The sequence below is a fragment of the Anopheles darlingi genome, chromosome X, assembly GCF_943734745.1.
Source record: "Anopheles darlingi chromosome X, idAnoDarlMG_H_01, whole genome shotgun sequence".
Classification (NCBI taxonomy): domain Eukaryota; kingdom Metazoa; phylum Arthropoda; class Insecta; order Diptera; family Culicidae; genus Anopheles; species Anopheles darlingi.
Window position 1 is genome coordinate 11,758,418 of NC_064873.1, and position 25,286 is coordinate 11,783,703.

General features: G+C 45.9%; 4 protein-coding genes across 9 annotated transcripts in view; 3 read left to right on the forward strand and 1 right to left on the reverse strand.

The window, feature by feature from the left end:
- The first annotated feature begins 1,235 nt into the window (after positions 1–1,235).
- Positions 1,236–3,059, forward strand: LOC125948953 (sin3 histone deacetylase corepressor complex component SDS3). 2 transcript variants are annotated; one of them, XM_049675519.1, is made up of 3 exons: positions 1,236–1,640; positions 1,742–2,460; positions 2,563–3,059. In XM_049675519.1, exons 1-3 carry the CDS (start codon positions 1,472–1,474, stop codon positions 2,851–2,853), a joined length of 1,179 nt encoding a protein of 392 aa, XP_049531476.1. In that variant the 5' UTR covers positions 1,236–1,471; the 3' UTR covers positions 2,854–3,059. The 2 variants fall into 2 exon arrangements, with proteins under 2 accessions (XP_049531476.1, XP_049531485.1); XM_049675528.1 differs by having other exon boundaries at positions 1,240–1,640; positions 1,742–2,454.
- A 605-nt stretch (positions 3,060–3,664) lies between these two features.
- LOC125949030 (40S ribosomal protein S10b) lies at positions 3,665–4,932 on the reverse strand. The gene is made up of 3 exons (XM_049675716.1): positions 4,773–4,932; positions 3,962–4,402; positions 3,665–3,854 (listed from the first exon to the last, which is right to left on the reverse strand). Exons 2-3 carry the CDS (start codon positions 4,400–4,402, stop codon positions 3,822–3,824), a joined length of 474 nt encoding a protein of 157 aa, XP_049531673.1. The 5' UTR covers positions 4,773–4,932; the 3' UTR covers positions 3,665–3,821.
- A 1,645-nt stretch (positions 4,933–6,577) lies between these two features.
- On the forward strand, positions 6,578–12,998 carry LOC125948478 (putative leucine-rich repeat-containing protein DDB_G0290503). 4 transcript variants are annotated; one of them, XM_049674609.1, is made up of 8 exons: positions 6,578–6,805; positions 6,909–10,067; positions 10,684–10,737; positions 10,845–11,025; positions 11,097–11,305; positions 11,403–11,756; positions 12,500–12,638; positions 12,706–12,998. In XM_049674609.1, the coding sequence occupies exons 1-7, from the start codon at positions 6,725–6,727 to the stop codon at positions 12,548–12,550; spliced, it is 4,089 nt and encodes a 1,362-aa protein (XP_049530566.1). In that variant the 5' UTR covers positions 6,578–6,724; the 3' UTR covers positions 12,551–12,638; positions 12,706–12,998. The 4 variants fall into 4 exon arrangements, with proteins under 4 accessions (XP_049530566.1, XP_049530556.1, XP_049530575.1 ...); XM_049674599.1 differs by having other exon boundaries at positions 12,500–12,621; XM_049674618.1 differs by having other exon boundaries at positions 12,500–12,611.
- Positions 12,999–14,448: 1,450 nt separating this feature from the next.
- Positions 14,449–25,286, forward strand: part of LOC125948741 (mannosyl-oligosaccharide alpha-1,2-mannosidase IA) — a 19,132-nt gene continuing 8,294 nt past the window's right edge. Inside the window, exon 1 of one of the 2 annotated variants that reach the window (XM_049675088.1) lies at positions 14,449–16,185. In XM_049675088.1, the coding sequence (XP_049531045.1) occupies positions 15,427–16,185 (759 nt within the window). In that variant the 5' untranslated portion in view covers positions 14,449–15,426. Of the gene's footprint in view, positions 16,186–22,460; positions 24,172–25,286 lie in introns of those variants that run through there. The other variant, XM_049675096.1, reaches the window with a different exon arrangement.

Consider the following 25,286-nt stretch of genomic DNA (forward strand, 5'->3'; position numbering starts at 1 on the left):
AAAAGCTTATTTAGGTGCCCTCAGGCGCTAGCTATTGCCTCACTGGAATAGCCACCTAAGTTTCTACTAGTACTATAATGGATATTGTTTTTAATATATCACCTTTCTGCGACCTCCTCCTTGTCTCTTTCGAGTTCGAAATTCTCATCATGCAAATGGCTTCGTATCCAAATCAAATCAATTCTACATGCCACATAAGTCCATCCTTAGTAGCTTCTCAAACATATGTTCTTTTAAATATACAAAATAAACGCTTAGAGAACATCGGTTAGTGTTCTGCTCTTGGGATTTTTCAGTATAAGCCTACTATTTTGTCCGATTGTCCTTTCTTGTGCTTTTTTCACTAGGCCAGAAATTGGAAATTAAGGTAGGTAAAAACACACGTTAATTCGGGAGATCTGTCTATCCCAAGGTATTTTAAGGTGTCTATTCCCGTCAGGGGTAAAACGAAAGATTAGCCCAAGGTACTTTAAATAGACAGGTAGCTTTTTGCAGAACAAAACCACGATCGGATTTTAGAAAATAGATAAGAATTTGACATTCGGGCAAATGTTTGTAAACATAAATTCGGGTTTCCGTTGTGTTCTGAAAAAAGACGGTACGAAAGTACGTTTGAGCTAAAATAGAGGAATCATCAATTAGCCGTGGCCACACGGGGCGAAAATTTGCGCGCAAATTTGCACATTAATGCCAAAATGTTTTCGCTTCGTGTGGCAGGGGTAAAAACCCGAAAATTTATGCCGAAATGTCAAACGTATTGTTTTCATCTGTGTTTTGGCCGCTGAAGTTGATTTCCGAATAAATTTTGCAGTTTTTAACGATATTGTTGCTGTTGCTGTTATATTTATATTAAAAATGCAAAAACAATACGAAAAGAACCTACATTTTCGTAAATAAAGCGTTTGATAGCGTCAAGGGTTCAGCGAAAATGTCTGCAGACATATAAAAATTTGATAGCGTGTAAGGGTTAAACGAAACCGTTTTGGCATTAATTTTTTCGTTTGCGCTAGAGTTTACGCCCCGTCTGGCACCGCCTATAAAACCACCAAACTTGCCCACATCTTCTTCTTCTTCTTCGTGAAACTCACGTGGTTTTGTTGATAAAAAGCGCCCTGCTATGAATGTCAAACAAATTGAAAATGGTGACCTGTCAAAGCGGTTAAGAAGCTACCTGTCTTTTTAAAGTACCTTGCCTTGCTTACAGGCCGCCATATTGGATTTATTAGCACAAAAACAAGCTGCACAACTGTCAAAAATTCGCATCACTTTTCTAAAATCTGCGAGTAGGTTTGTTCTACAGAGCACCACCTATATAATTAAAACGTCTTGGCCCAGACCTAAGATACAAGGTTAATGGTAAAAGGAAAAAGGTACAGGGTACGATAGAGAGGAGTAGGTAAGATTTATGGTGGCCTGGTGGCTAAGAGTAGATGGTAGATAGGAACGCATCAGCGTACTAGCAGGAGCAACGATGTCGATGACCAAGACTTCGCAAAGTTGCGATCTGGCAACGGAAGAGCCACCTCCGGGATCGTTGGAATGGGCGAACTATGTTCGAGCCAAATGGCAGCTGCCGGCGGTTGATGGAGAAGGACACGACGAGTTTCTCGACGATGATGACGGCGATGAGAGTTTGGAAGGTGTGTGATCCTTTCGAGCAGAGAAGCGTATCTTACTCGATGTGTCGCGTTATACCGAATTCGTTCAAATTGTTTTTCTTTCTTTGGTGTTTGCAATCCAGCGACGGACGAGGCGACAGAAGATGAGTATGCCAACAGTCAACACCTCGAAATCAAAGAGCAAATGTACCAGGACAAGCTGGCGAGCCTGAAGAAGCAAATACAGGAGGTGCGCTCTCGGTCACACCCGGAGTACGTGCGGCGTGTCCGGCGCCTGCAGGAAGAACTTGATGATCGACTTCTGCTAAACGAGTGTTCCCGGGAATACCAGATCAGCTGTGCCGAGCGGGATTGTATACTAGAGAAGAACGCGGCGGCAAAAGAATACGAAGAGAAAAAGGCAGAGTTGAAGGAGAACTTGGTGAACGATCTGGAGGATCGGAAAAAGATGATCGAGCTCGAGTTTTCGACGATGGAACTAAATGGGGACTCGATCGACGTGAAGCCGACTGTGACACGGAAGCTGCGGCGCCGACCGAACGAACCGCTACCCGTGCCTGAGAAGCGCCGCAAACCCACTACCGGCCAGTTGGTCTTCCTGCTCGACGAGAAGGAGGTGGAGAACGATTTGAAGCTGATATCACGTGGCAAACCCATCCTACCGGCCCGAGGACAGCAGAACTCGAACGGTGGTGCATCGGCCAGTAACCTATCGGCGGTAACCGGCAACAGTGCGGTCGGCTATTCGAGCTCCGCTTCGTCCGCTGTCGTCGGTGTCAGTGCCTTGGAGCACAATGGAACAGCTTCCTATAGTAGCAATGGCGGTCCACTAAACGTAAAAGTTCTTGTCACCATTTCGCCGCATACGCTCCGTCCTCGTGAGCCTAACCCATTAATCCCTGCCTAATCTTTCACCCACTCCCTCCCTCTTTGTTTCTTTTAGCTATCCCAAAATCCGACACAATTGTCTGCCAGCAGCATTCAACAACAGCAACAGCAGACGCTGGCCGACACACGTATTGAAGATGGCAAGCTTCTGCACGAGCGTCGCTGGTTTCATCGTGGACAACCAGTCTTCGTTGAGGGCAAAGAATTATCGCGTTTCTCCGCCAATATATCCGCCATCGGTAGCGAGGCTATTTGGGTGAAAAAAACCGTCGACGGTCAGAAGTTTCGTATTTTTCTCTCACATCTGCGCCGCGGCAAGGTGGCCATTAAGCGAAGAGCGAACTAGATTCTAGGAAAATGGTGTTTCTACACGCACGCTTAAATATCTTATAACATGGTATGTAGAAACGCCCTTTTGTTTGATGTGTCTTGAATTTGAAGTATTGTTTATTAAAGGGCATCCCCTATTGTCATTATTCACGGCCAAAGTGCGTACGTTTTTAATGACTAAGGCAAAACCCGCCTCTCAACAGAAGGAAATAAAATTGGATTTTCATCCTCTAAAATATTTTTTGTCATTCTTTTCCTAGAATTTCTGCAGGAAAAACCCACTATTATTAGCAGCAGTGAAATGGATTCTGATCAATCTATTTCACAGAGAGTATAAAGATGGACGTCAAGAAGTAAAGGAAACGGTCGAATTACACGTGCAGGAAATGATTTCTTTCCTTCGTTAGTCTCGTTTCTCGATAGATGATATTCTTGATTCCAGATAGCAATATTATCAAAGGGCCCGATGTGCTCGCTATTAGACACTGGAGAGTGAATAAATCATACTCCACGCCAGCGACATAGAAGACAACCAGGCCCACTTGTTCGGTTGAATGAGGTTTCGTTGATTGAAGGCACACTTCGAGAATTACGAGCATGAACTCATCAGTTGATTGCGGCTCGGCATAGTCATGGCATGACCCACTATACTCACCAAACATACCTGGGGCACAAGATTTTTTGGACAGCTACTGGTGCCAACGGATAGTTCGATTCGATACAGATTAACTGATACACAAGGGCCGATCGAGCGAGATTGACGGAAGAAAGAAGAGTGATAAAACGTTCCGGTCAAAAGGGCGCGCATCTGGATTGTTGACGACGAATTTTTTGATAGGTTTTCCGACTCTTTATTTACCCCTCTTCCGATACATTCGCCATTGGTTCCCACCACAACGATTGCAACTGCACGGACGTGAAGGGGCGGATTGAACGCATGTCACTTCAAATTGGAACGTCTACGGCTTCATTTTAACGTGTATCTTACATGCGGTTTCCTCGGCCAAATCCACCACGCTGAAGAAAGAAAAAGAAATGGAAAGAAACGAAAGAAAGCATTACCAATTATCCGTCTCACATTTTGATTTGTCTCCAACCCTCTCCTCTCCGCTACGAATACTTACGAACTCCAGGTCACCGGTACCGGCACCAACGTCTCCTTTTTTGTCACCCGGGTTGGCCTGCTGGGTGCGCCGGTACGCCTGACGATCTTCGCCACCCTTCGGTCCGTCCGGACGGGGACCGGCCTGGGGACGGGCGCGTTGCGGTTCGGAACGAGCAGCGCGCTTCAGCGTCGACGGCACGATCTCCGACGGCAGGTGTAGGTAGGCGCGCAAGTACTCAATGCCTTCGTTGGTGAGGTACCAGTAGTAGTGGCGCCAAGCAAATTGCTCCTTCACGAAATTCTTCGACTTGAGCGACTGCATCGTCTTAATGACGTGCAGATTCGGGATGGTGTCCAGCTCCGGGTGCTTGGGAGCGTAGAAATTCTTCTCTGCTACCAGCACACCCTCCTTGAAGAGGTGCTCGTAGATGGCAACCCGATGAGCCTTGGGCATAAACATCTGGGCCGGTGCCAGCAGGGACACGATGGAACGAGATGGAAAAAAAAGAAAAAGCGGAATATTAGAAAAGGGTTAAGAATTCACTCAGATCAGATAAGATCAGAAACAACGATGCACGCCGACATCAGCAGTCATATAGGAGTGCCATGCATGGATGATGATTGGCGCGCTCACGCACGCACGTACACAGGCACATACACGCACGGCTACTCCGGCTCCGGCGACGAAAACTCGTGTTTACGACACCAATTTTCTCCCTAATCGCAACACCAAAGACAACGTCGTTATCGTCACAATTGAGCGTCTACTTGAAACCGACACTTTGGACACTCGTTTCGACCAATTCCAGATCAATTTCGATGGAAATTACCTTGGAGATTTGGTTTCAAACTAACTGCAACAACAGCTCAGCACCGATGTCGGAAGGCAAAAGAACGAGAACAAGCCACACACGCAGCTTCGTCGCGAAATCACGCGAGTGTATGTATGCCTTTCGCTCTGTCGTCCTACGCACACACAGCCACAAGAGGTGTGCGTTTTACTGTTTCCGGTTGTCAAACGCACTTTCCGGCATGACTGATCGTTTCTCACAAAAGTTGATAAGGCGGTGCCAGACGGGGCGAAAACCCTAAGCCGTGGCCACACGGGGCGAAAATTTGCGCGCAAATTTGCACATTAATGCCAAAATGTTTTCGCTTCGTGTGGCAGGGGTAAAAGCCTGCCACAGACCGCAAGCGGCGCGTGCGGAACGTTTCGCCGCGTACGAATAGAATGTATGGGATTGTACTGGGCAACACATACCGCACGCGGACGGCGCGTGCGGATCCTTGCGGACCTTGCGGCCAAATGCAAAAGTTTGCATTTTGACGCGGCGAAACGCGGCGAACCGCGGCGAAATCCGGTGGATTTGATTTGGCAGTTGGATGTAAACAAAATGAGTGTTTGCATTGTGATCATGGAATCATGTTATTGATAATAATATGTTTAGTATAATATGATAATTAATAGAAATTTAATATTTTGTTTTCGTTAACAATTCGTGTTTTCGTAAACATTGTTTGGTTTATATCGATAGGTTCAACGCTATAACGGCCGTGCCGCGCCGCACGCACCGCAACCGGTATGTGTTGCCGCTTCATCCGCGGCGAACCGTTCCGTCCGCGCCGCAAGCTCCGCTTGCGGTTTGTGGCAGGCTAAAAACCCGAAAATTTATGCCGAAATGTCAAACGTATTGTTTTCATCTGTGTTTTGGCCGCTGAAGTTGATTTCCGAATAAATTTTGCAGTTTTTAACGATATTGTTGCTGTTGCTGTTATATTTATATTAAAAATGCAAAAACAATACGAAAAGAACCTACATTTTCGTAAATAAAGCGTTCGATAGCGTCAAGGGTTCAGCGAAAAAGTCCGCGGACGTATAAAAGTTTGACAGCGTGTAAGGGTTAAGCGAAACCGTTTTGGCATTAATTTTTTCGTTTGCGCTAGAGTTTTCGCCCCGTGTGGCCACGGCTCTAGGCTGGCTTATAGCCTGCCACAGACTGCAAGCGGCGCGTGCGGAACGTTTCGCCGCGTACGAATAGAATGTATGGGATTGTACTGGGCAACACATACCGCACGCGGACGGCGCGTGCGGATCCTTGCGGACCTTGCGGCCAAATGCAAAAGTTTGCATTTTGACGCGGCGAAACGCGGCGAACCGCGGCGAAATCCGGTGGATTTGATTTGGCAGTTGGATGTAAACAAAATGAGTGTTTGCATTGTGATCATGGAATCATGTTATTGATAATAATATGTATAGTATAATATGATAATTAATAGAAATTTAATATTTTGTTTTCGTTAACAATTCGTGTTTTCGTAAACATTGTTTGGTTTATATCGATAGGTTCAACGCTATAACGGCCGTGCCGCGCCGCACGCACCGCAACCGGTATGTGTTGCCGCTTCATCCGCGGCGAACCGTTCCGTCCGCGCCGCAAGCTCCGCTTGCGGTTTGTGGCAGGCTTATGTGTTGCCGCTTCATCCGCGGCGAACCGTTCCGTCCGCTCCGCACGCGCCGCTTGCGGTCTGTGGCAGGCTTAAAGCGGCTTTGACGCCACCTTTCTATTTAAAACACCTTGACCAAAACGGTTGTGCTTGAATCTAGCAACTGTCAAAGGATAGGTCAAAGAGTCAGTCGTATGTTTGTTGCTTGTGCTGTTTGCTATTTTCTTAGGAAATTGGTGTGTTTGCTCTTCAGATATCCATCTTACAGCTTCCATTTGCTACGTCCCTATAATATAGCGTCTATATTCTAGCCTAATAAGTAGTAATCAAGAGTGAAATGGATACGACAACAATAGAGAGCGGCAAGCAAGCAACGCTTGAAGATTTGATCGAGTGGCGTCATATAACAGATCATTGGGTAGATGTTTTATATTTCCTTCTTGAGAAACCTTGATGCTTCCCTGAGCGTATGTTGTTGTTATTGTAATCACTAATTCGATTCCTGGTCTGATTTTCGGTAGGTCAAGCGTTCATGTTCTACGGAAACAAACGATGCAATTTGCCCGTCTTGGTTTTATCTAGAGTTCTGTAAACTATGCCGACAAACGATTCTAATTAAAGAATCGTCACTGGCTGAGTTCTTGCAGTCGCATTTTCCGGATTTCGAGCTCGTACTGTCCGCTGACGGCAATGTGCTGCTCATGGATAGCGTCTACGTTTGCTCACTGCTGCTTTACTTCTCGTGTGTGCGCTATCCTGTCGCTTACCTGCGGAATGTGTGCAAACAGTTCGACGAATCGCAGCAACAGAGGATTAAAACATTCTTTAAACACTTTCTCACGGGAAGGAAAATCAACCGTGGCTTCCTCGATAGCGCCGTTTTCAATGCTGTGCGATCCACACCGATCGCAAAGCAAACCCCGAAATGGGACGATGGCCTTGCTACCCCCGACAGCCCGCATGAATTGCATTACAAAAATAAAAACTTAGATCAGCAGCTAAAAACGGCCTTGGCAGAGAATGCAAGCCTCGAGAAGCAAAATGAACAACTGCAGAGGGAGCTACACGATCTGAACGAGAAGAACAAACGTCTCGTTCTCCGACTAGAAGTACTGGAGGAAGCTGGTAGCGACCGAAATGGGAAAGAGACGCTGCTAGAGGTTACAGATTTCAACACAGTATATCTTCGCAAACAGTTGATCGAGAAAGACGAGCAGCTCGAGCGCTTGGAGGCCGAAATGTGTGTTTTGAAAACAAAAGAAGAAAATTTCAAAAATGACCATGGCCGACTAGGATTCGAAAATAGGGCTTTGCAAGAAGAGATTACAAGTCTTCAAAGTAGATTGCAAGTCGCAACGGTAGAATTCGAAAAAGTCGAAGGTAACAACCAACTTCTACGAGACCAGTTGCTAGAGTTTGAACGATATATTGACGGTAATAGGGTGGTTTTCCCTCCTGAAATTCTCGATAGCTCAAATGATTTTCTTAACATGTCGTCAAACATTTCCTTAAACCAAAGCTGCAGTCCCGACGGCGAGAGTCTTGCATCTTCGGTAGTCGAAGTGATGTTACAAGAAGCAAAAACTCAAAATCAACAGCTTCAGAGCAAATTGAATCAGTTGGAGAAAGAGTTGAAATTTGCGAAAGAACAAAATATGTTGAATACAGAAACTAATAATCAGCTTGGCCAGCAAACATTACTGGTACAGACCGAAATGATTGATTTGGAAACAAGGCATCATATGGCTTTAAATGCTGAGAAAACGGAAACCGCCAAATTGCCAGTTGCTTTGGAAGAAAAAAGCGAACAATCCATTAAACAGCTTCAAGAGGTTGACAGCTTCCAAAACGAAAGGGATGAACTGATTACAAAAATTGAAGAATTGTCCTCAGCGTTGGAAAAGGAAAAGCTATGCTCTGCAGAATGGAAATTGAAATGGGAAGAAAAAGATTCTGATTATCGTCAAACGGTTGACAACCTGCGTAAAGAAAAGCAAGGATTGATTGACGAAATTAAAGAGATGAGCGCAGCATTGGAAAAGGAAAAGCTATGCTCTGCAGAATGGAAATTGAAATGGGAAGAAAAAGATTCTGATTATCGTCAAACGGTTGACAACCTGCGTAAAGAAAAGCAAGGATTGATTGACGAAATTAAAGAGATGAGCGCAGCATTGGAAAAGGAAAAGCTATGCTCTGCAGAATGGAAATTGAAATGGGAAGAAAAAGATTCTGATTATCGTCAAACGGTTGACAACCTGCGTAAAGAAAAGCAAGAATTGATTGACGAAATTAAAGAGATGAGCGCAGCATTGGAAAAGGAAAAGCTATGCTCTGCAGAATGGAAATTGAAATGGGAAGAAAAAGATTCTGATCATCGTCAAACGGTTAACAACCTGCGTAAAGAAAAGCAAGGATTGATTGACGAAATTAAAGAGATGAGCTCAGTATTGGAAAAGGAAAAGCTATGCTCTGCAGAATGGAAATTGAAATGGGAAGAAAAAGATTCTGATTATCGTCAAACGGTTAACAATCTGCGTAAAGAAAAGCAAGGATTGATTGACGAAATTAAAGAGATGAGCTCAGTATTGGAAAAGGAAAAGCTATGCTCTGCAGAATGGAAATTGAAATGGGAAGAAAAAGATTCTGATTATCGTCAAACGGTTGACAACCTGCGTAAAGAAAAGCAAGGATTGATTGACGAAATTAAAGAGATGAGCTCAGTATTGGAAAAGGAAAAGCTATGCTCTGCAGAATGGAAATTGAAATGGGAAGAAAAAGATTATGATCATCGTCCAACGGTTGAATATCTCCAAATGGAAAAGGAAGCACTGATCAAAGAAATTGAAGAGTTGGGCTCAACAATCGAAAAGAAATGGAAATCCAAAGACAATGAACAATGCATGCAAGCTTCAAGTTATGTTCAACAGATTCGCGTTCTTCAAGAAGAGCAAGACGAACAGGCAAAGAAATTACAAAAGCACCAGGCAACGTACACTACCATAAAGGAAGAAATGGAAATGGCATTGGAAACTAAGAAATTGCAAGGTGTATTGGAACAGCAAACGATAAACGAGGTTGAATATGATCGCAAGCTATCGGATTTTCAAAAGAAGGTTCAAGAATTATATGTTTCGTTGGAAAGTAACAAAACCCACAATACACAACTGCAAGTCAATTTAGACGAGCGAGAGGAAAAATTACAAGAATATGAACAACAAATAAATTATCTGCAAAACAAGCTTGCGGACGTTGAATCTCAATGTATCAACCTGATTAAGCAAAATTCGGTCCAACAAAATGAATTATTCGAGAAGGCACGAAAAAATGAAGAGCTTTGCAATAATCTGACTGCTACGCATAAAAAAATGCAGCAAATACAAGAAATGTTAGCAAGGTCAAACAGATCGGTCCAACAGGACGGAGAGAGCTTACAGCAGCGGCAACGCCATTTTTCTGATCCCGTTACACAAGCAAGTGCCGAACAGATAAAAGAACTGCAAGCTAAATACGAGAAGTATTATCACGATTGCGAAATTCTCTCGGCTAAGCTTTACAAGGAACGACTAGCGAATGAAAAGTGGAAAGAAGAAATGATTGCCATTCGTGAAAGCTACGACCAGGAAAAACGTGCCACATGTATCAGTTACGAGGAAAGCATGGAAAAAATGAAGGAGCGAATGGTATGTACTACTGAATGTTTTCAATAAATTTTTTGAATGGAATAGTTTGCTGCCATTGATGTGTTCACCTTCTGAGCATCGGTTTGTAGCATGTGCAGTAAAATTTCGGCATCAATGTGGTTTTGATCATATGTTCATGGGGTTCTTTTTATTTATAATCAAAAACAATGCATCAGGAACTATTCAACATTAACCATACCTTTACGATGCATTTCTATATTACAGAGGACTGGATCGCTGAAAGGAAGCGCCAGGTTGTCCAATCGAGGCAGAAATATTTTCTTGCGCCGCTGGATAATGCCCGGCGTAACAATTGCTTTTTTCGTTACATTATTGTGGCAGTTGTTAATATTCCCATTCTCGCAAATTACTTTAAAAATCAAACCCTCTGTACCTCCATTTCAGTGAATAGTAATTTGATTGGAAAAATCAACATGTATACATGTAATATCAATAATAAATATTTGGACTTGTTATAATTCTTCAGCCTTAATATGATTTCTGCGCTCTTTATCTCTGTGCTCGCTATCGTCTATTTCTATTGCTATACTTAACACTTCATGTTTGCATTGATGTACAACATATTTTCTACTTCTATTACAATATTTTTTTGTAGAAAAGGTTACATAAAGACTCGAAGGATGCGTTGGAGCACAGTTACAAGGAAAAGGTATGAATTGTTACATTGAGTTTTACTTATCAAGACTAATCTTAACATCGATTTTCCGAAATCCTTCGGCCCTAATGGAATGTTTCCTGAATGCTATCGAAACAAAGCTGGTTCAGCTTGAGGTGCGTTGCGCGCAACTGCAAGAACAGTTGGCTGAGAAGAACGAGCGAGACTTAGCGATTCGTAAGGAAAATCAGATACTACTGGCAAAAGTCAAAACGCTGGAAGAGAACAAATTAGAAAGATATGGGAGATTCCTTCTGCCAGCTCCAGCCCAGGCATGCCTTAGTAAGTAGTCGCCAAACCAAATTATTCCTATGTCGATCGTAGCTCGGTTAATCTTGTGTTGTCATTCGTAGGAGATAATCTTAGAATGGAAGACGAAGAGGGTGAGTTGTTTAACGCGACGTACCTGGCCGATCTACAGGTTGGCCGGTGTTGGTCCCCAGGTGCGGACACTGTACGCTACTCAGAGCTATTGCAGCGAAACTCGATGGTACCACCTCACCTACGCACTAACTATGGCACAATGTACCCGGATTGCGACGTGGTCGCGAGTGATACGCCGGTAGGAGTTTTGCAAGATCTTAAAGATTTTAGCGCCTTTCTTAAAAACCTGTTTTCATTCACCCTTTCTCGCCTTCCACAATCATTAACCAATGCAGGACAGTATCTCGGAAGGATTTGATGACAGCTCAACTGGGCTTATCACGCGTCGCAAAGTTAGTGGTACTACTTCTTATAAACGACCCGGTCCGCCAACGCCAAGCAAAAAGGCCGGCCGAGTTTCGTTCGGAGGCATCTTGCCGATCTCCAACAACCAGGTTCAGTACAAGGAAGCACTGAAGAACAGGAACGCAAATTCAGCACGAAGTTCTTCGGCAACCACCACCAGCCACAACCACAGTGATCCGTTGATCAACGACGCTAAAACAGCGGGTCGGACCAAAACTCCTGGCAAGTTTAAACAGATGCTCAGTTCTTCGAATTTGCTGGGCAATTTTAACCAGCGTAACGAGGTAACTAAGAAGAATTTCTTTCCTTACTACATCTAAATGTTGGTGTGCATTGAACGCACATAGCAGGGTTTAGTTCAGCATGGAGAATCGTATGGTAGACAATTATTGTAATCACATTGTAATTACCCAATTGACAGAAAGGTATGCAACCGGGTCGCTTAACGCTTAAGCGACCCGCCGGCAGAACAATCTCTTATTGTTTAAGCGACCCGGTTGCATACATTTTGCAATGGGGTAGCTATATCCCGTATACAAAATTTATGCAACCGAGTCTCTTAATGTTGAAGAAACCCGAAATTGTTCTGCCGATGGATCTCTTAAGCGTTAAGAGACGCGGTTGCATATACCTTCTGCAATGGGGATTTGCGTGGTGTAGCGGTATATGATTGGATGGTCCTGTCCACCTAACACATTTTTCTAATGTTGCCCACATTTAGAAGGCCCACCATGTCCTAAATTCTCTCGTAAATTTAGTTATTTTCAGTAGCTAAGTATATACACATAATGTTGGTATACTACTATTTTTGCTCATATTTGTATCGAGTTCCGTCCACAAATTTGGCATGAAATAAAATATATTGTAAGAGTATTATCTACAGAAAATAATAAAAAGAAACAGTATAATCTGATCGAAGATTTCCATGTTTGTGTACGAGTGTGTGTAAAATGTGTGTTAAACTAGTACAAATCGTAGCAGACAGCAAGCGAACAAAGAAAAAGTGTTCTTTTTGTACTCATTCCAGAATTCCCCACCAAAACGACGTGTTAGCTGGTTCAGCAAAGGTGCGCGATAAAGCAGCTGTTTTACAAGGCAACATGAAGGTCCCACACAGATCGTCGCAGCTTGATAGCGTGGTAAGATAAGGTCGCTTATCAAAGGGGGTACCCGCGCTAATGCTAGGCTTCTGGCTCTTTTGGTTTTAATTTTTCAATTTTTTTAACATTTTAGATGTTGATCCAATGATAACATGCATATACCAGTATAAAATATGGAATTATATCTCGCGATATATACTCGATAGTTTCGTCTTGTGATTAGCCGTGGCCACACGGGGCGAAAACTCTAGCGCAAACGAAAAAATTAATGCCAAAACGGTTTCGCTTAACCCTTACACGCTGTCAAACTTTTATACGTCCGCGGACTTTTTCGCTGAACCCTTGACGCTATCGAACGCTTTATTTACGAAAATGTAGGTTCTTTTCGTATTGTTTTTGCATTTTTAATATAAATATAACAGCAACAGCAACAAAATCGTTAAAAACTGCAAAATTTATTCGGAAATTAACTTCAGCGGCCAAAACACAGATGTAAATAATACGTTTGACATTTCGATATAAATTTTTGTGTTTTTACCAAGGTACTTTAAAAAGACAGGTAGCTTCATGCAGAACAAATCCCCGATCGTATTTTAGAAAAAACTTCAGAGTTTGACATTCACGGGATGGTGGGATGTTTACTTCGGGAACGCTCTTTTCGGAGCTGTTTTCGCTTTTCCGTGGTATTACGACAGTGCAAATTCACGAAAAGTGGCAGGAAAGTTGAAGTTTATGCAAATATTCCCAAAATTCTTTCAATAGTTTCAATATGGTATCGGTCCGTAGGTCTTGCCACCCGGCCTAGAACAAGAGCTAGCTAGCGTTCCTGGACCGTGCTCACTCGCTGTAAAACACAACTCGGTCGCTCGAATGATCTTAAATCGAGAGATGAATCATTTAAACATTCGAAAAAGAGTGAAATCAAGTACTTTCCCTGATAAAACCACCAAACTTGCCCACATCTTCTTCTTCTTCTTCTTGAAACTCACGTGGTTTTGTTTATAAAAGCGCCCTCCTATGAATGTCAAACAAATTCAAAATGGTGACCTGTCAAAGCGGTTAAGATGCTACCTGTCTTTTTAAAGTACCTTGACACGAACGTCAAATACATCCAATATGGCGACCTGTCAAAGCGGTTAAGAAACCACCTGAGTCTTTAAAACACCTTGTTGAAAACACAAGCCACGGATTGACAGCGGCACGTATGTGTTCGTCTGATTCAAGGTACTTTAAAAAGACAGGTAGCTTTATCCAGAACAAATCCCCGATCGTATTTTAGAAAAAACTTCAGAGTTTGACATTCACGGGATGGTGGGATGTTTACTTCGGGAACGCTCTTTTCGGAGGTGTTTTCGCTTTTCCGTGGTATTACGACAGTTAAAATTCACGAAAAGTGGCACGAAAGTTAAAGTTATACAAGTATTCCCAAAATTCTTCCTAGCATGGTATCGGTCCGTAGGTCTTGCCACCCGGCCTAGAACAAGAGCTAGCTAGCGTTCCTGGACCGTGCTCACTCGCAGTAAAACACAACTCGGTCGCTCGAATGATCTTAAATAGAGAGATGAATCATTTAAACATTCGAAAAAGAGTGAAATCAGGTACTTTCCCTGATAAAACCACCAAACTTGCCCACATCTTCTTCTTCTTCTTCTTGAAACTCACGTGGTTTTGTTGATAAAAAGCGCCCTGCTATGAATGTCAAACAAATTGAAAATGGTGACCTGTCAAAGCGGTTAAGAAGCTACCTGTCTTTTTTAAGTACCTTGGTCTGATTATGTACTCTTTCTCCTGCTCTCTTGCTATCTTGCTTTTGCGCCCTCTTTTGGGGTTTCCGCACTCTGTCGCTCTCGCGCTCTATCATCTTCTAACAGACTGTCATTATAGCTCCACGAGGGGATCGATTGACGAAGCACACACGGGAGTACAAACGCGGGCCATCGCTGAACGTATCACAGAGGAGCGCAATTAAAACGGTTCAAGCACTCGTTGGCGGTTTATATCCCGTTGCCAACCAGCCAGTCAGCAAGGGCTAGTGGAAAATTTGGTTCTTCGAAGTGGGCGAAGGAAAGTGATAGAAGCAGAGAGGTGTAGTAAGAACGGCATGCGGACGATCAGGGACAGCAGCAGTGCCTTCACCACAAACACACCACTCGGCCGCGAGCGATAGAAGGCTCGCCGTTGATGGAATTTGGAGTGCCTAACATCATCTGTAATCCGTGCGCGAGTTCGCTACCACCACCTACCACCGAAAGGAACATTCACAACTGCTGGTGCTAGCGTAGGCTACCTCATCGCATAAAGCACCCGGGTGCGGGCATCGCGCGGTCATCATAGGGCCTCGGGTAGTCCGTAGCTCGCCCGTCTGTGGTCTCCGACGGGGCCCAGGACTTTGCCATGCCAGTGCACTGTGATTAGTAATCCGCTTGTTCCTGTTGTGTGTGCGTGCGTGCGGTTGTGTTGTTCCGAGTCCGGGGACTCTCTCCTTACTGCCGTTCGTGTGTGCTCCCTCGATATCGTCCTGCCCTCGTGTCCGTTTTCTGTGTTCGCGAAAGTGTGTTCGGTGTGGATGTGTGCCGTGTTTGGATATCGTCGTCGTCGTCATTGTTGTCCACTTCGTACCGCACCATATTCCTGCTGCCTTGATGAGCTGGTAGATGGATTGATCCAAAGACCCTGAAACCCCCCCCCCCCCCCCCCCCCGACGTTTAGCCATCATTGGGCCTGCCGTTCCATCCATCAACGCAAAAGCGACTGATCAACCGGGTGCATAGCATAAAGCACTGCCTCTCATAAGAACTCCCTCATTCTCCACACCATCTCCCTGTAAAACACACGCAACAAAAGCGGCCAAACGATGCTACCGACATATCAGCGCGTTGGTGGCACCAGTTCATCGACCACCAACCAGCTGCTGGGCCGGCGTTCGTTTCGCTCGCGCGAAAAATGCCTCATCCTGCTGGTGCTGTCGACGTTCGGCTTCGTCTGTCTCGGAGGCTTCTTCTTCCTACCCGACAACTTTAGTGCCGACCGGGTGCTGAAGGCATACAAGCAGTTCCAACGGGCCGGGCCAGAGATTTTCATACCGCCACCACCGCCGGCCGCCCACGGCCACGACGAGGACATCCACCGATTGGATGATCGAGAGAAGCTCCATGAGAAGATTCGCAAGGAGCTGCCGGATGAGTTTCTCGAGAAACCTGACGTTAATGTTGGTGGTGTTGATAGGGCCGCCGCCGATGAGCAGCCAGGTGCGGTAATCGTGCCAATTGCTCATCCGCATAACGATGGAACACCAGGAGGAGGAGGAGGTGGTGCAGGAAGGGAGCCATTGGATGGACTAGCCATTGAGGGTCCGGCCGGCGTGGTGCAGCCACCGCACAGTGCAGACGAGGAGCAGAAGGATGAAGGAGAGCATGAAGAAACGGGTCCGGTCGGTGGACTAACAGGCCTGGACCAACAAGCACAGCAACCGGCCCGATCCGACCACCAGTCGGTCAGCCAGCGTGGCGATAACCAGCACCATCGGCAGCAGCAGCATTCGCTCACCTACAATTCCACCGTCGGTGAAGATGCCGATGCAATCGTCCGCGAGAAGCGCAACAAGGTAAAAGAGGTAAGTATCACCCTATCTAACCGTCGTATCGACCTATCGAGCCACGATAATCGCGATAATTGAAGCATGCGAAAAGCTAAAAAAACGAACCATGAAAGATGAAGCAGAAAAAGAAGAAAAAAAGAAAACAAACGAACCATAAAGCCAACCGGGCGTTCGCGGTCAGGAAGGTGGTGGGAATCGCCTCAGATGGATGATGGCGAAGGAGAAGGAAGATGTGTGCATTGATAGCGCTTGTTCGCGGTCGTTAGGTATGGTGGAATGGGGGATTCAAGAAGCCATCGATTTACAAAAACAGCGGGACTTAGTGAGTGAATAGTGGTGGTAGGGATTCGCTGCTGCTCCGGCTACGGGCTGGTCGGGCGTCGGTCCTTTTCATATACCATTGAAAGTTAACCCTTTTCGACAAAAGATACAGCCGAGGAGCCGAGGCGACGTTCATCTTGCACCGCACGATTGATTACACCAGCCGGCTGCCCAAGCTTATCGGCCCAGCGCTATTGCCGGAAAAGCCCCATGTCTGGCCAGCATCATTACAGAACTGGCCCGAATAAATCAGCTCAAGGGGGGTGGGGGGGTGGGTCAATGCAGCAGAAAAATCGAGACGACGCTCGAATGACAATCAACAAGCACACGCATACAGACGTACACACTCTTGCCAGTTCAAACGCGATAGTGATGCATTTGCGCCGGCTCTGGTTTTCCGACCGACCGACAATTTGGTTTTTCGGAGTAGCTTTTTCCATCAGCTCCGATCTCGGATAAAAAAGCCGCTCGACCCCTCACCCCACCCCACTCTTCCACTCCCATCAAGGCTGCCACATTCTGGGTTGTCCTGCTGCTTCATTTAAGTGACCCAACGCAATGCGCCGCGCTCCGTGACGTGGCCAGGATTTGGAGCCACGCGTCTGACTAACAGTCAATCACCACGTTGCGTCGAGGAAGGCGGTTGCAAAAGAGTAGGTATGAAGCACCGCAAGTGCTGCAGTTGTTGCTACTAGTTCAACCTGGTCCAGGAGAACAGGGGAATTCAGCGGTGCCGTTTGCATAATAAGCCGCCACCACCAGCATCCCTTAACGCTCGTCCCGTTTCGCCCCATGTCACGTTACGCGTGACGTGTTCCATTGACAATCTCGTTGCCTAGCGGTTGCCATTGCCATTGCCACCTCCGATTCCTCCCTTATCATTCTCGCTACATCGGGCTATGGGGGACTATCGGGGCCGCTGTATAGCAGCCGCCTTGATTCCGATACGGCACGCGCGGGTACGAGCCCGTACGCCGCAATCGGACGTTTGTGATTTGCCACGTTGAACCCGTGTTTTAATCTCGACGTGTCCCCCGGGTGCTGGCACGGCACCCGGACGAAAAGACAGAGAGAGAAAGAGAGAGAGAGAGCGAGAGAGAGAGAGAGAGAGAGAGAGAGAGAGAGAGAGAGAGAGAGAGAGAGAGAGAGAGAATGAAGAGGTGTACGATCCCACGACAAGCAGTTGTGCAAATACGCGCAGACCTCGGCGCGAGCCTCTGGCAGCTGTACCTACAGGGCGATACAAATACACACAAATCTGTCGCTTGGATCCTCCTAAACCCCCACCGGTTCTCCTAAAGCCATCTCCATTCCAACGACTGAGCAAACTGCGTGTGTGTGTCTAGTTGTGGGTGGTGTTGGTGAACTCTTCGTACCTTTCCCCCGGGGGAATCCGCAGCTACAGTACTTGCTGCAACACAAGGCATCCGGCCAACCCTAGAAATCTCGGGACCGACCCATCTTGCCATGTCGCTCATTGCGCGTGCTATTCGGCACACCATACGTCTGCGCCGTATGCTAATCCCCCTCCGTTTCGTTTCGTTTTCATTCTGTTTTGCTGTTGATATTTGCCCCTTATGCGCCGTTATGATGATCTTTAGACATTGCACGCGGTAGCGATGATGGTTTGGAGTTGGTTTCTGTCCATCCTTTCCCTTCTGCCCAACCTCCATCCTCCCGTTACAATTTAGAATGATGACAGATCGCTCGAACAACCGCTGGATCGCATGCATGGTTTCAATTCGTTCTTTTTCCCTCAGCACACCCTTTCGCCTCGGTAGTTGTGTTAGATATGGAAAATGGGGACATAAACTATTCGCTTCAACACGCCATTAGTACAACGAAGGGAGTGGGAACCCGGGGGAGAGGGAAGGCAGCCGGTAGGCGTACATTGTGGGTGCAACTTGCTCCGCAGACAGATTCGCCGATCAGCCGCGTGTTGTTGCGCCTGGTGCGTATGCAGTTTTCTGCGTTTCGCACAAGACATTACTACATAACAGGCCAGCGTTGTGGCGCATTTATCGGAAATTTATTGCGCATGAGAGAGAGAGAGAGAGAGAGAGAGAGAGAGAGAGAGAGAGAGAGAGAGAGCGGGACGGGAGGGAAGTTCAGTTAGCACGCAGCAGAAACGTTTAGCGATGCACCTACTTATGCTCATGATGATGTCCATGTTATGCTGTTCCGACGCGCTAAAGCGTAGGTAGACCCAGTCCAGATTGCAACGCGTGTAACGGGTACTGGGTGGTGCTGTTCGTTTCACTAAACAGCGTAAACACGACACAGGGAGCCAGGGACAAAAGATGAGCCGTCGGTGGTCGGTCTACATAGAGGACCTGCTTTCACCTTCGCTTCAATCGCAATCGAAGCGAGCACGCTGCCCCCGTGGCAGTGTATTCGCGGTGTGCAGAAGCGTAAGGTGAAGAAAACACGGATTAGTAGAAGACGCATGGCACAGAAACACAGAAGGTGGGGAGATGGGACGGGGTGAGGGCCGCGCGCACGTGTGTGTCTGTGGTTTGTTTGTTTGTGATCTGGCCTCCTTTCCACACCGCCGCAGCAGCAAAGGTCATCACATCGGCGGTGGTATCAGCGCGGCGGCGGTGGCAGCAGCAGCAGCAGTAGCAGCAGCAGCAGTAGCAGCAGCAGCAGTAGCAGCAGCAATCAGCCTTCCGGACATGGCGTGGCGAACCGAACGGACCAACAAAATCCCCCCTTTCCATCCTCTATCCCCATCTTCGACCGAGATGCGATGGGACATCCCCGCGCGATTGTTGCGATTGTCACGATCACGAAAACCCAAGTGCGTCCACCCTGCGGGGCTGCAAACGGAAATCGCATCTCCGCTCTAATCAGTGAGGGGTGTATAAACGCTCACAAATCATCCATCAGGAGTAGAGATGGGTAAAGAGCGAAGGAGGTACCTCGCTCACTCCGCTCCCCTAAAAGCCCATCACAGACCGGACGGAACGGCTTGCCGCGGATGAACGGCTAACACATACCGGTTGCGGCGCGTGCGGCACGGCACGGCCGTGTATAGCGTTGAACCTATTGGTATAAACCAAACAATGTTTACGAAAACACGAATTGTTAACGAAAACAAAATATTACATTTCTATTAATTATCATATTATACTATGCATATTATTATCAATAACATGATTCCGTGATCACAATGCAAACACTCATTTTGTTTAGATCTAACTGCCAATTCAAATCCACCGGATTTCGTCGCGGTTCGCCGTGTTTCGCCGCGTTTCGCCGCGTCAAAATGCAAACTTTTGCATTTTGCCGCATGGTCCGCACCAAGGTACTTTAAAAAGAAAAGTGGCACGAAATTTAAAGTTTAGGCAAATATTCTCAAAATTCTTCCTAGTGTTTCAATATGGTATCGGTCCGTAGGTCTTGCCACCCGGCCTAGAACAAGAGCTAGCTAGCGTTTCTGGACCGTGCTCACTCGCTGTAAAACACAACTCGGTCGCTCGAATGATCTTAAATAGAGAGATGAATCATTTAAACATTCGAAAAAGAGTGAAATCAAGTACTTTCCCTCAAGGTACTTTAAAAAGACAGGTAGCATCTTAACCGCTTTGACAGGTCACCATTTTCAATTTGTTTGACATTCATAGCAGGGCGCTTTTTATCAACAAAACCACGTGAGTTTCAAGAAGAAGAAGAAGAAGATGTGGGCAAGTTTGGTGGTTTTATCAGGGAAAGTACCTGATTTCACTCTTTTTCGAATGTTTAAATGATTCATCTCTCTATTTAAGATCATTCGAGCGACCGAGTTGTGTTTTACAGCGAGTTAGCACGGTCCAGGAACGCTAGCAAGCTCTTGTTCTAGGGCGGGTGGCAAGACCTACGGACCGATACCATATTGAAACACTAGGAAGAATTTTGGGAATATTTGCATAAACTTCAACTTTCGTGCCACTTTTCGTGAATTTCAACTGTCGTAATACCACAGAAAAGCGAAAACAGCTCCGAAAAGAGCGTTCCCGAAGTAAACATCCCACCATCCCGTGAATGTCAAACTCTGAAGTTTTTTCTAAAATAAAATCGGGGATTTGTTCTGGATAAAGCTACCTGTCTTTTTAAAGTACCTTGCTTTCCCTGATAAAACCACCAAACTTGCCCACATCTTCTTCTTCTTCTTCTTGAAACTCACGTGGTTTTGTTGATAAAAAGCGCCCTGCTATGAATGTCAAACAAATTGAAAATGGTGACCTGCCAAAGCGGTTAAGAAACTACCTGTCTTTTTAAAGTACCTTGCGTCATCCCATACAAATCCGTCGAGAAGTTATCGCGATAACTGAAATGCACGTGTAGCGAGCGAGCAAGCGAGAACGAGCTTGCCACACCTTTTCTAGTTGTCAAATCATACGTAAACAGTGACCTTGTGATGTGTTTTGAAGGTCGTGAAAGTATTCGCGATAACTTTGTGTGTCGTTTGGAAGTAGTTTCACGCTCACCGCTCCTTTCGCTCCTTTCGCACATTTCTCACGCTCACCGCTCCTTTCGCTCCTTTCGCTCCTTTCGCACAATTGTGCGGTGTGACTTACCTTTTTTTTTCTTTTAGTAGTATGATGATGAAGATATAATACATGAAAGAAAAACTAAAGATTTTTGTTTAACAAATCAAAAACATATTTTAACATATTCAAAAATATCTTGAGAGCGAAAGGAGTGGTGAGCGTGACAAATGTGCGAAAGGAGCGGAAGGAGCGGTAAGCGTGAGAAATGTGCGGTGAGAAAAGAGCGGAGCAAAAGAGCGGGGGTTCGTGCTCCGCTCTTTTAGGTGTGCGGAGGACCGCGCTCCGTTCACTGAAAAGAGCCCATTTACCCAACACTAATCAGGAGAGACACAGAGAGAGAGAGAGAGAGAGAGAGGGAGAGAGAGAGAGAGAGAGAGGGAGAGAGAGAGAGAGAGAGAGAAAGAGATAAGTGGTCGTTCCTAATCTAACCCACATCTACCCGCTAGTAAAGATGGAGCTAATGGGCATTAATGGGCAGATAAGTCCTTACGATTAGAGATGGGTAAAGAGCGAGCGAGCTACCTCGCTCACTCCGCTCACCTAAAAGAGCGAGCGAGCGCTCAGTTGATTGCCGAGTGCGCTAGCTCTTTTGCTCCGCTCTTTTCTCACCGCTCTTTTCTCACGCTCACAGCTCTTTTCTCACGCTCGCAGCTCTTTTAAAAAGCTCGCAGCTCTTTTAACACGCCCGCAGCTCTTTCAGCTCCTTTAGCTCTTTTAACACGCTCACCGCTTTTTCAGCTCCTTTCGCACAATTGTGCGATGGGCTCCACATTGCTCTTTTAGCTGATTTCCGCTCCTCAGCACAATTGTGCGGTGTGCGACTTACCTTTTTTCTTATTTTAGTAGTATGATGATGAAGATATAATACATGAAAAAAAAAACTCTCAAGACATTTTTTTAACATATACAAGGATGGACGTTTATTAAGACCTAACAATAATAATGGGGTAGGACATTTCCTTCACTACCCATCGCCTTATCCCGGGCTTGCTCGAGTTATCTCTTAACTTAAGCTAACTTAGCTTAAACTAACTACACCATTATTATTGTTAGTTCTTAATAAACGTCCATCCTTGTATATGTTAAAAAAATATCTTGAGAATTTTTTTTCATGTATTATGGGCCCTATTGCGAGTGTCTTGTCTTGCAAACGAGACTGCCTTAATACTGCTGAAAAAACTTAGCAGTCTTGCATAGCTTTTATGAATGAACTTGTGATTTTTTTCAGCCTGATTTCAAAACAAATACTAATACTACCAAATTAATCACCAACACCACCAAAAACCAACATCTTTCGCTCCAATGGCAACTACGACTAAAACGAAAAAATATACCATTTTCAGTCTCGTTTTCAAGACTCAGAGTCTGTTGCCAAAACCTACCAGACTCTGAGTCTTGAAAACGAGACTGAAAGTCTCGTTGCCATTGGACCGAAGGATGTTGGTTTTCAGTGGTGTTGGTGATTAATTTGGTAGTATTAGTATTTGTTTTGAAATCAGGCTGTAAAAAATCACAAGTTCATTCATAAAAGCTATGCAAGACTGCTAAGTTTTTTCAGCAGTAGTAAGGCAGTCTCGTTTGCAAGACAAAAACACTCGCAATAGGGCCCTATATCTTCATCATCATACTACTAAAAGAAAAAAGGTAAGTCGCACACCGCACAATTGTGCTGAGGAGCGGAAATCAGCTAAAAGAGCAATGTGGAGCCCATCGCACAATTGTGCGAAAGGAGTTGAAAGAGCTGCGAGCGTGTTAAAAGAGCTAAAGGAGCGAAAAGAGCTGCGAGCGTGCTAAAAGAGCTAAAGGAGCTGAAAGAGCTGCGAGCTTGTTAAAGAGCTGCGAGCGTGTTAAAAGAGCTAAAGGAGCTGAAAGAGCTGCGAGCTTGTTAAAAGAGCTGCGAGCGTGTTAAAAGAGCTAAAGGAGCGAAAAGAGCTGCGAGCGGGAGCTCGCGCTCCGCTCTTTTAGGTGAGCGGGGGTTCGCGCTTCGCTCACTGAAAAGAGCCCATTTACCCAACACTACTTACGATAGCTTTCTCTTTCACTGTCCGTTTTTCTCACCCTTGTCCTATTGATGGGGTGAACCACCTTCGGTGAGTTGCCTTGGTGATGGGGAGATGGCTAGACAGACAAAGATCATCGTGAACGGATCATCCCGTGCTCATACCGATCTGAGACCGGAAGAAGATTGGCCCCAGCAACCAGCGTGCTTGTGGTGCAACCTGCCAACTGATTAGGTCAGGACTCGCACCGCACACATACAAGAGCGTGGACAATTGCGCGCTCTACTGGCGGCTGTGGCAAGGGCCTGCCGCGGGCTGTCAGACCGCACATGACGGTCGGTACGGTTGGACGTCGGAGCAAAAGCGGAGTCAGACAACAGCAGCAGCAGTGGAGCCACAAACCGTGCGCGCGCTGCTCTAGCCACTGTTGCTACCTTATCGTCAGCTGCTGTTAACTGCTACAGAGGGCTCGCATCCGTCACCCAGTGGCCTGCGCCGTGCGCCTTGGCCAGTAACAGATCATTGAGACACCTCATCAGCAATCCACTGCTAGTCAACCGCTGCGCTCTAGCACCTATACCCCCGCCCCGTGCCATTTGTGTATTACTCCCGTTTCGTGATTGTGTGTGTGTGTTTGCGTTATCATGAGTGTAGTGGCGACGGCCGTGTTTCTGGTCGCGATGACCGGTGTGACGTTGGTAGTACGACACCAGCGGGACACTGCTGATCCGCTGGTCGCTGCAACCATGCCCATCCAGCAGCAGCCGGGCTTCCAGGATCGCCTGCTGCACTACGACGAGCACATCCGGTTCGGTGGTGGTGGTGTTGATGATCCGGTGGCTTTACCACTCGACCCGGCTGATCTGAACGCTGAGCCGAACGTCAACGGTGGATTATACTACCATCAGCGGCACCAAACTAGCAAGCGAGAGGCGCGATCGTCCAACGAAGAGGACACTGAGCAGCGGCGGCTGGACGGTGACCGCGACGAGATGCGCCACTTGCGGTCACACTTTGCCGGTCCCAGTTACGTGCCACGATACCACAACAACGCATCGTACGGATGGTTACGAATCGTGGACATTGGTCCGGCCGGATCCGGTGGTAGTGGTTCGATCGATCATGAGAAGCGCGACCATGTGCGACAGGTTGGTTGGTTGTTTCTGATGCGCTGCGAGCAAGCGAAAGAGCGAGGGAGAATGGTTGTTCAGTGGAAGGGATAGCCCTGTCCATCCGTCGCCGGTAGCCCCGTTAGCTAGCTGTACAGAAAAGGTCAAATCTGGAGGTGGTACTACTACTTCTACTACTACTACTATTCCTACAAGGTCACCGAGTGGATCACGTAGCGGTTTATCTGTAGCAGAAGAACGTACTCCATGGTCATCGACGCTGTGCTGAATAAGGGGGTGGTAAATGGCCTGATTGGCAATCTGATTTCTCAAGGGATCCGACGCCATTCTATCGCGAATACCGTCGTGTACGGTTCGATCGGCTATCGGCCTGCCCAAGTGGACCCATGCGGAACCGCGTGTGTCGGATTCAGAATCGAAAGTGGAGCGCGCATAAAGCTTGGAACAGTTAATACTTGGCCGCACAAAATAGGTCATATCTCTGCCAAAAAATGACGTATAAAGAAAAGAAAGGTGTCATTTTGTAGGTTTTCTTATTGCCTTTAATAAGAAATATTGATGCAAATTATTCATTAGTTTTTTATATGACTTTTTCAACTTTTACTTTGACATCACCCAAAAATATTTGCACAGTACTGTAGGTCACATCATTTGTCCTCCTGTTGCACGTCACCCTCATTTTAGTTGGTTTTTATACATTTCTGATATACTTTTTAAGTTTCCTTATGATAATTATCAAATAGAAATCGATGGAACAAAAATCCAGACATCCAGACATTTTTAGGTATTGATAGTTTTCCCTATGAAATCGATCTATTTGAATACAAAAAATTAACGCCATACCTTCGGGAAGAACAGCAACCTAAATCATGCCAAACTTACACAGGATCGTTGGTGGACGAATGAAGAACAAAATCCTTTTCTGTAGACACTCTTTTCTGGAACAAATTTCGAATGAAAGTAGCCCCAATGGTGAAAACATTTGATTTGTCGCCACAATGTCAAATCCCACGCCAAATCATCATCTTAAGGGCAAATTTACCTCCGTAAATAAACCAAACGCTTCCTAAACCATTCCCTCTATGATTGGCAAAGTATTTTTTTGTCCGGTATTTTGTGAAACGCATTTTTAC

Excerpts from the sequence above, each read along its gene's own strand:
- LOC125948478 (XM_049674609.1), top strand. The coding sequence starts at position 6,725 with ATGGATACGACAACAATAGAGAGCGGCAAGCAAGCAACGCTTGAAGAT. Across the intron at positions 10,738-10,844 it reads AGCACAGTTACAAGGAAAAG|CTGGTTCAGCTTGAGGTGCG; the intron begins GTATGAATTGTT and ends ATCGAAACAAAG. Across the intron at positions 11,026-11,096 it reads TCCAGCCCAGGCATGCCTTA|GAGATAATCTTAGAATGGAA; the intron begins GTAAGTAGTCGC and ends TGTCATTCGTAG.
- LOC125948953 (XM_049675519.1), top strand. The coding sequence starts at position 1,472 with ATGTCGATGACCAAGACTTCGCAAAGTTGCGATCTGGCAACGGAAGAG. Across the intron at positions 1,641-1,741 it reads CGGCGATGAGAGTTTGGAAG|CGACGGACGAGGCGACAGAA; the intron begins GTGTGTGATCCT and ends TTTGCAATCCAG. Across the intron at positions 2,461-2,562 it reads GCGGTCCACTAAACGTAAAA|CTATCCCAAAATCCGACACA; the intron begins GTTCTTGTCACC and ends TGTTTCTTTTAG.
- LOC125949030 (XM_049675716.1), bottom strand. The coding sequence starts at position 4,402 with ATGTTTATGCCCAAGGCTCATCGGGTTGCCATCTACGAGCACCTCTTC. Across the intron at positions 3,855-3,961 it reads GTACCGGTGACCTGGAGTTC|CGTGGTGGATTTGGCCGAGG; the intron begins GTAAGTATTCGT and ends TTCTTTCTTCAG.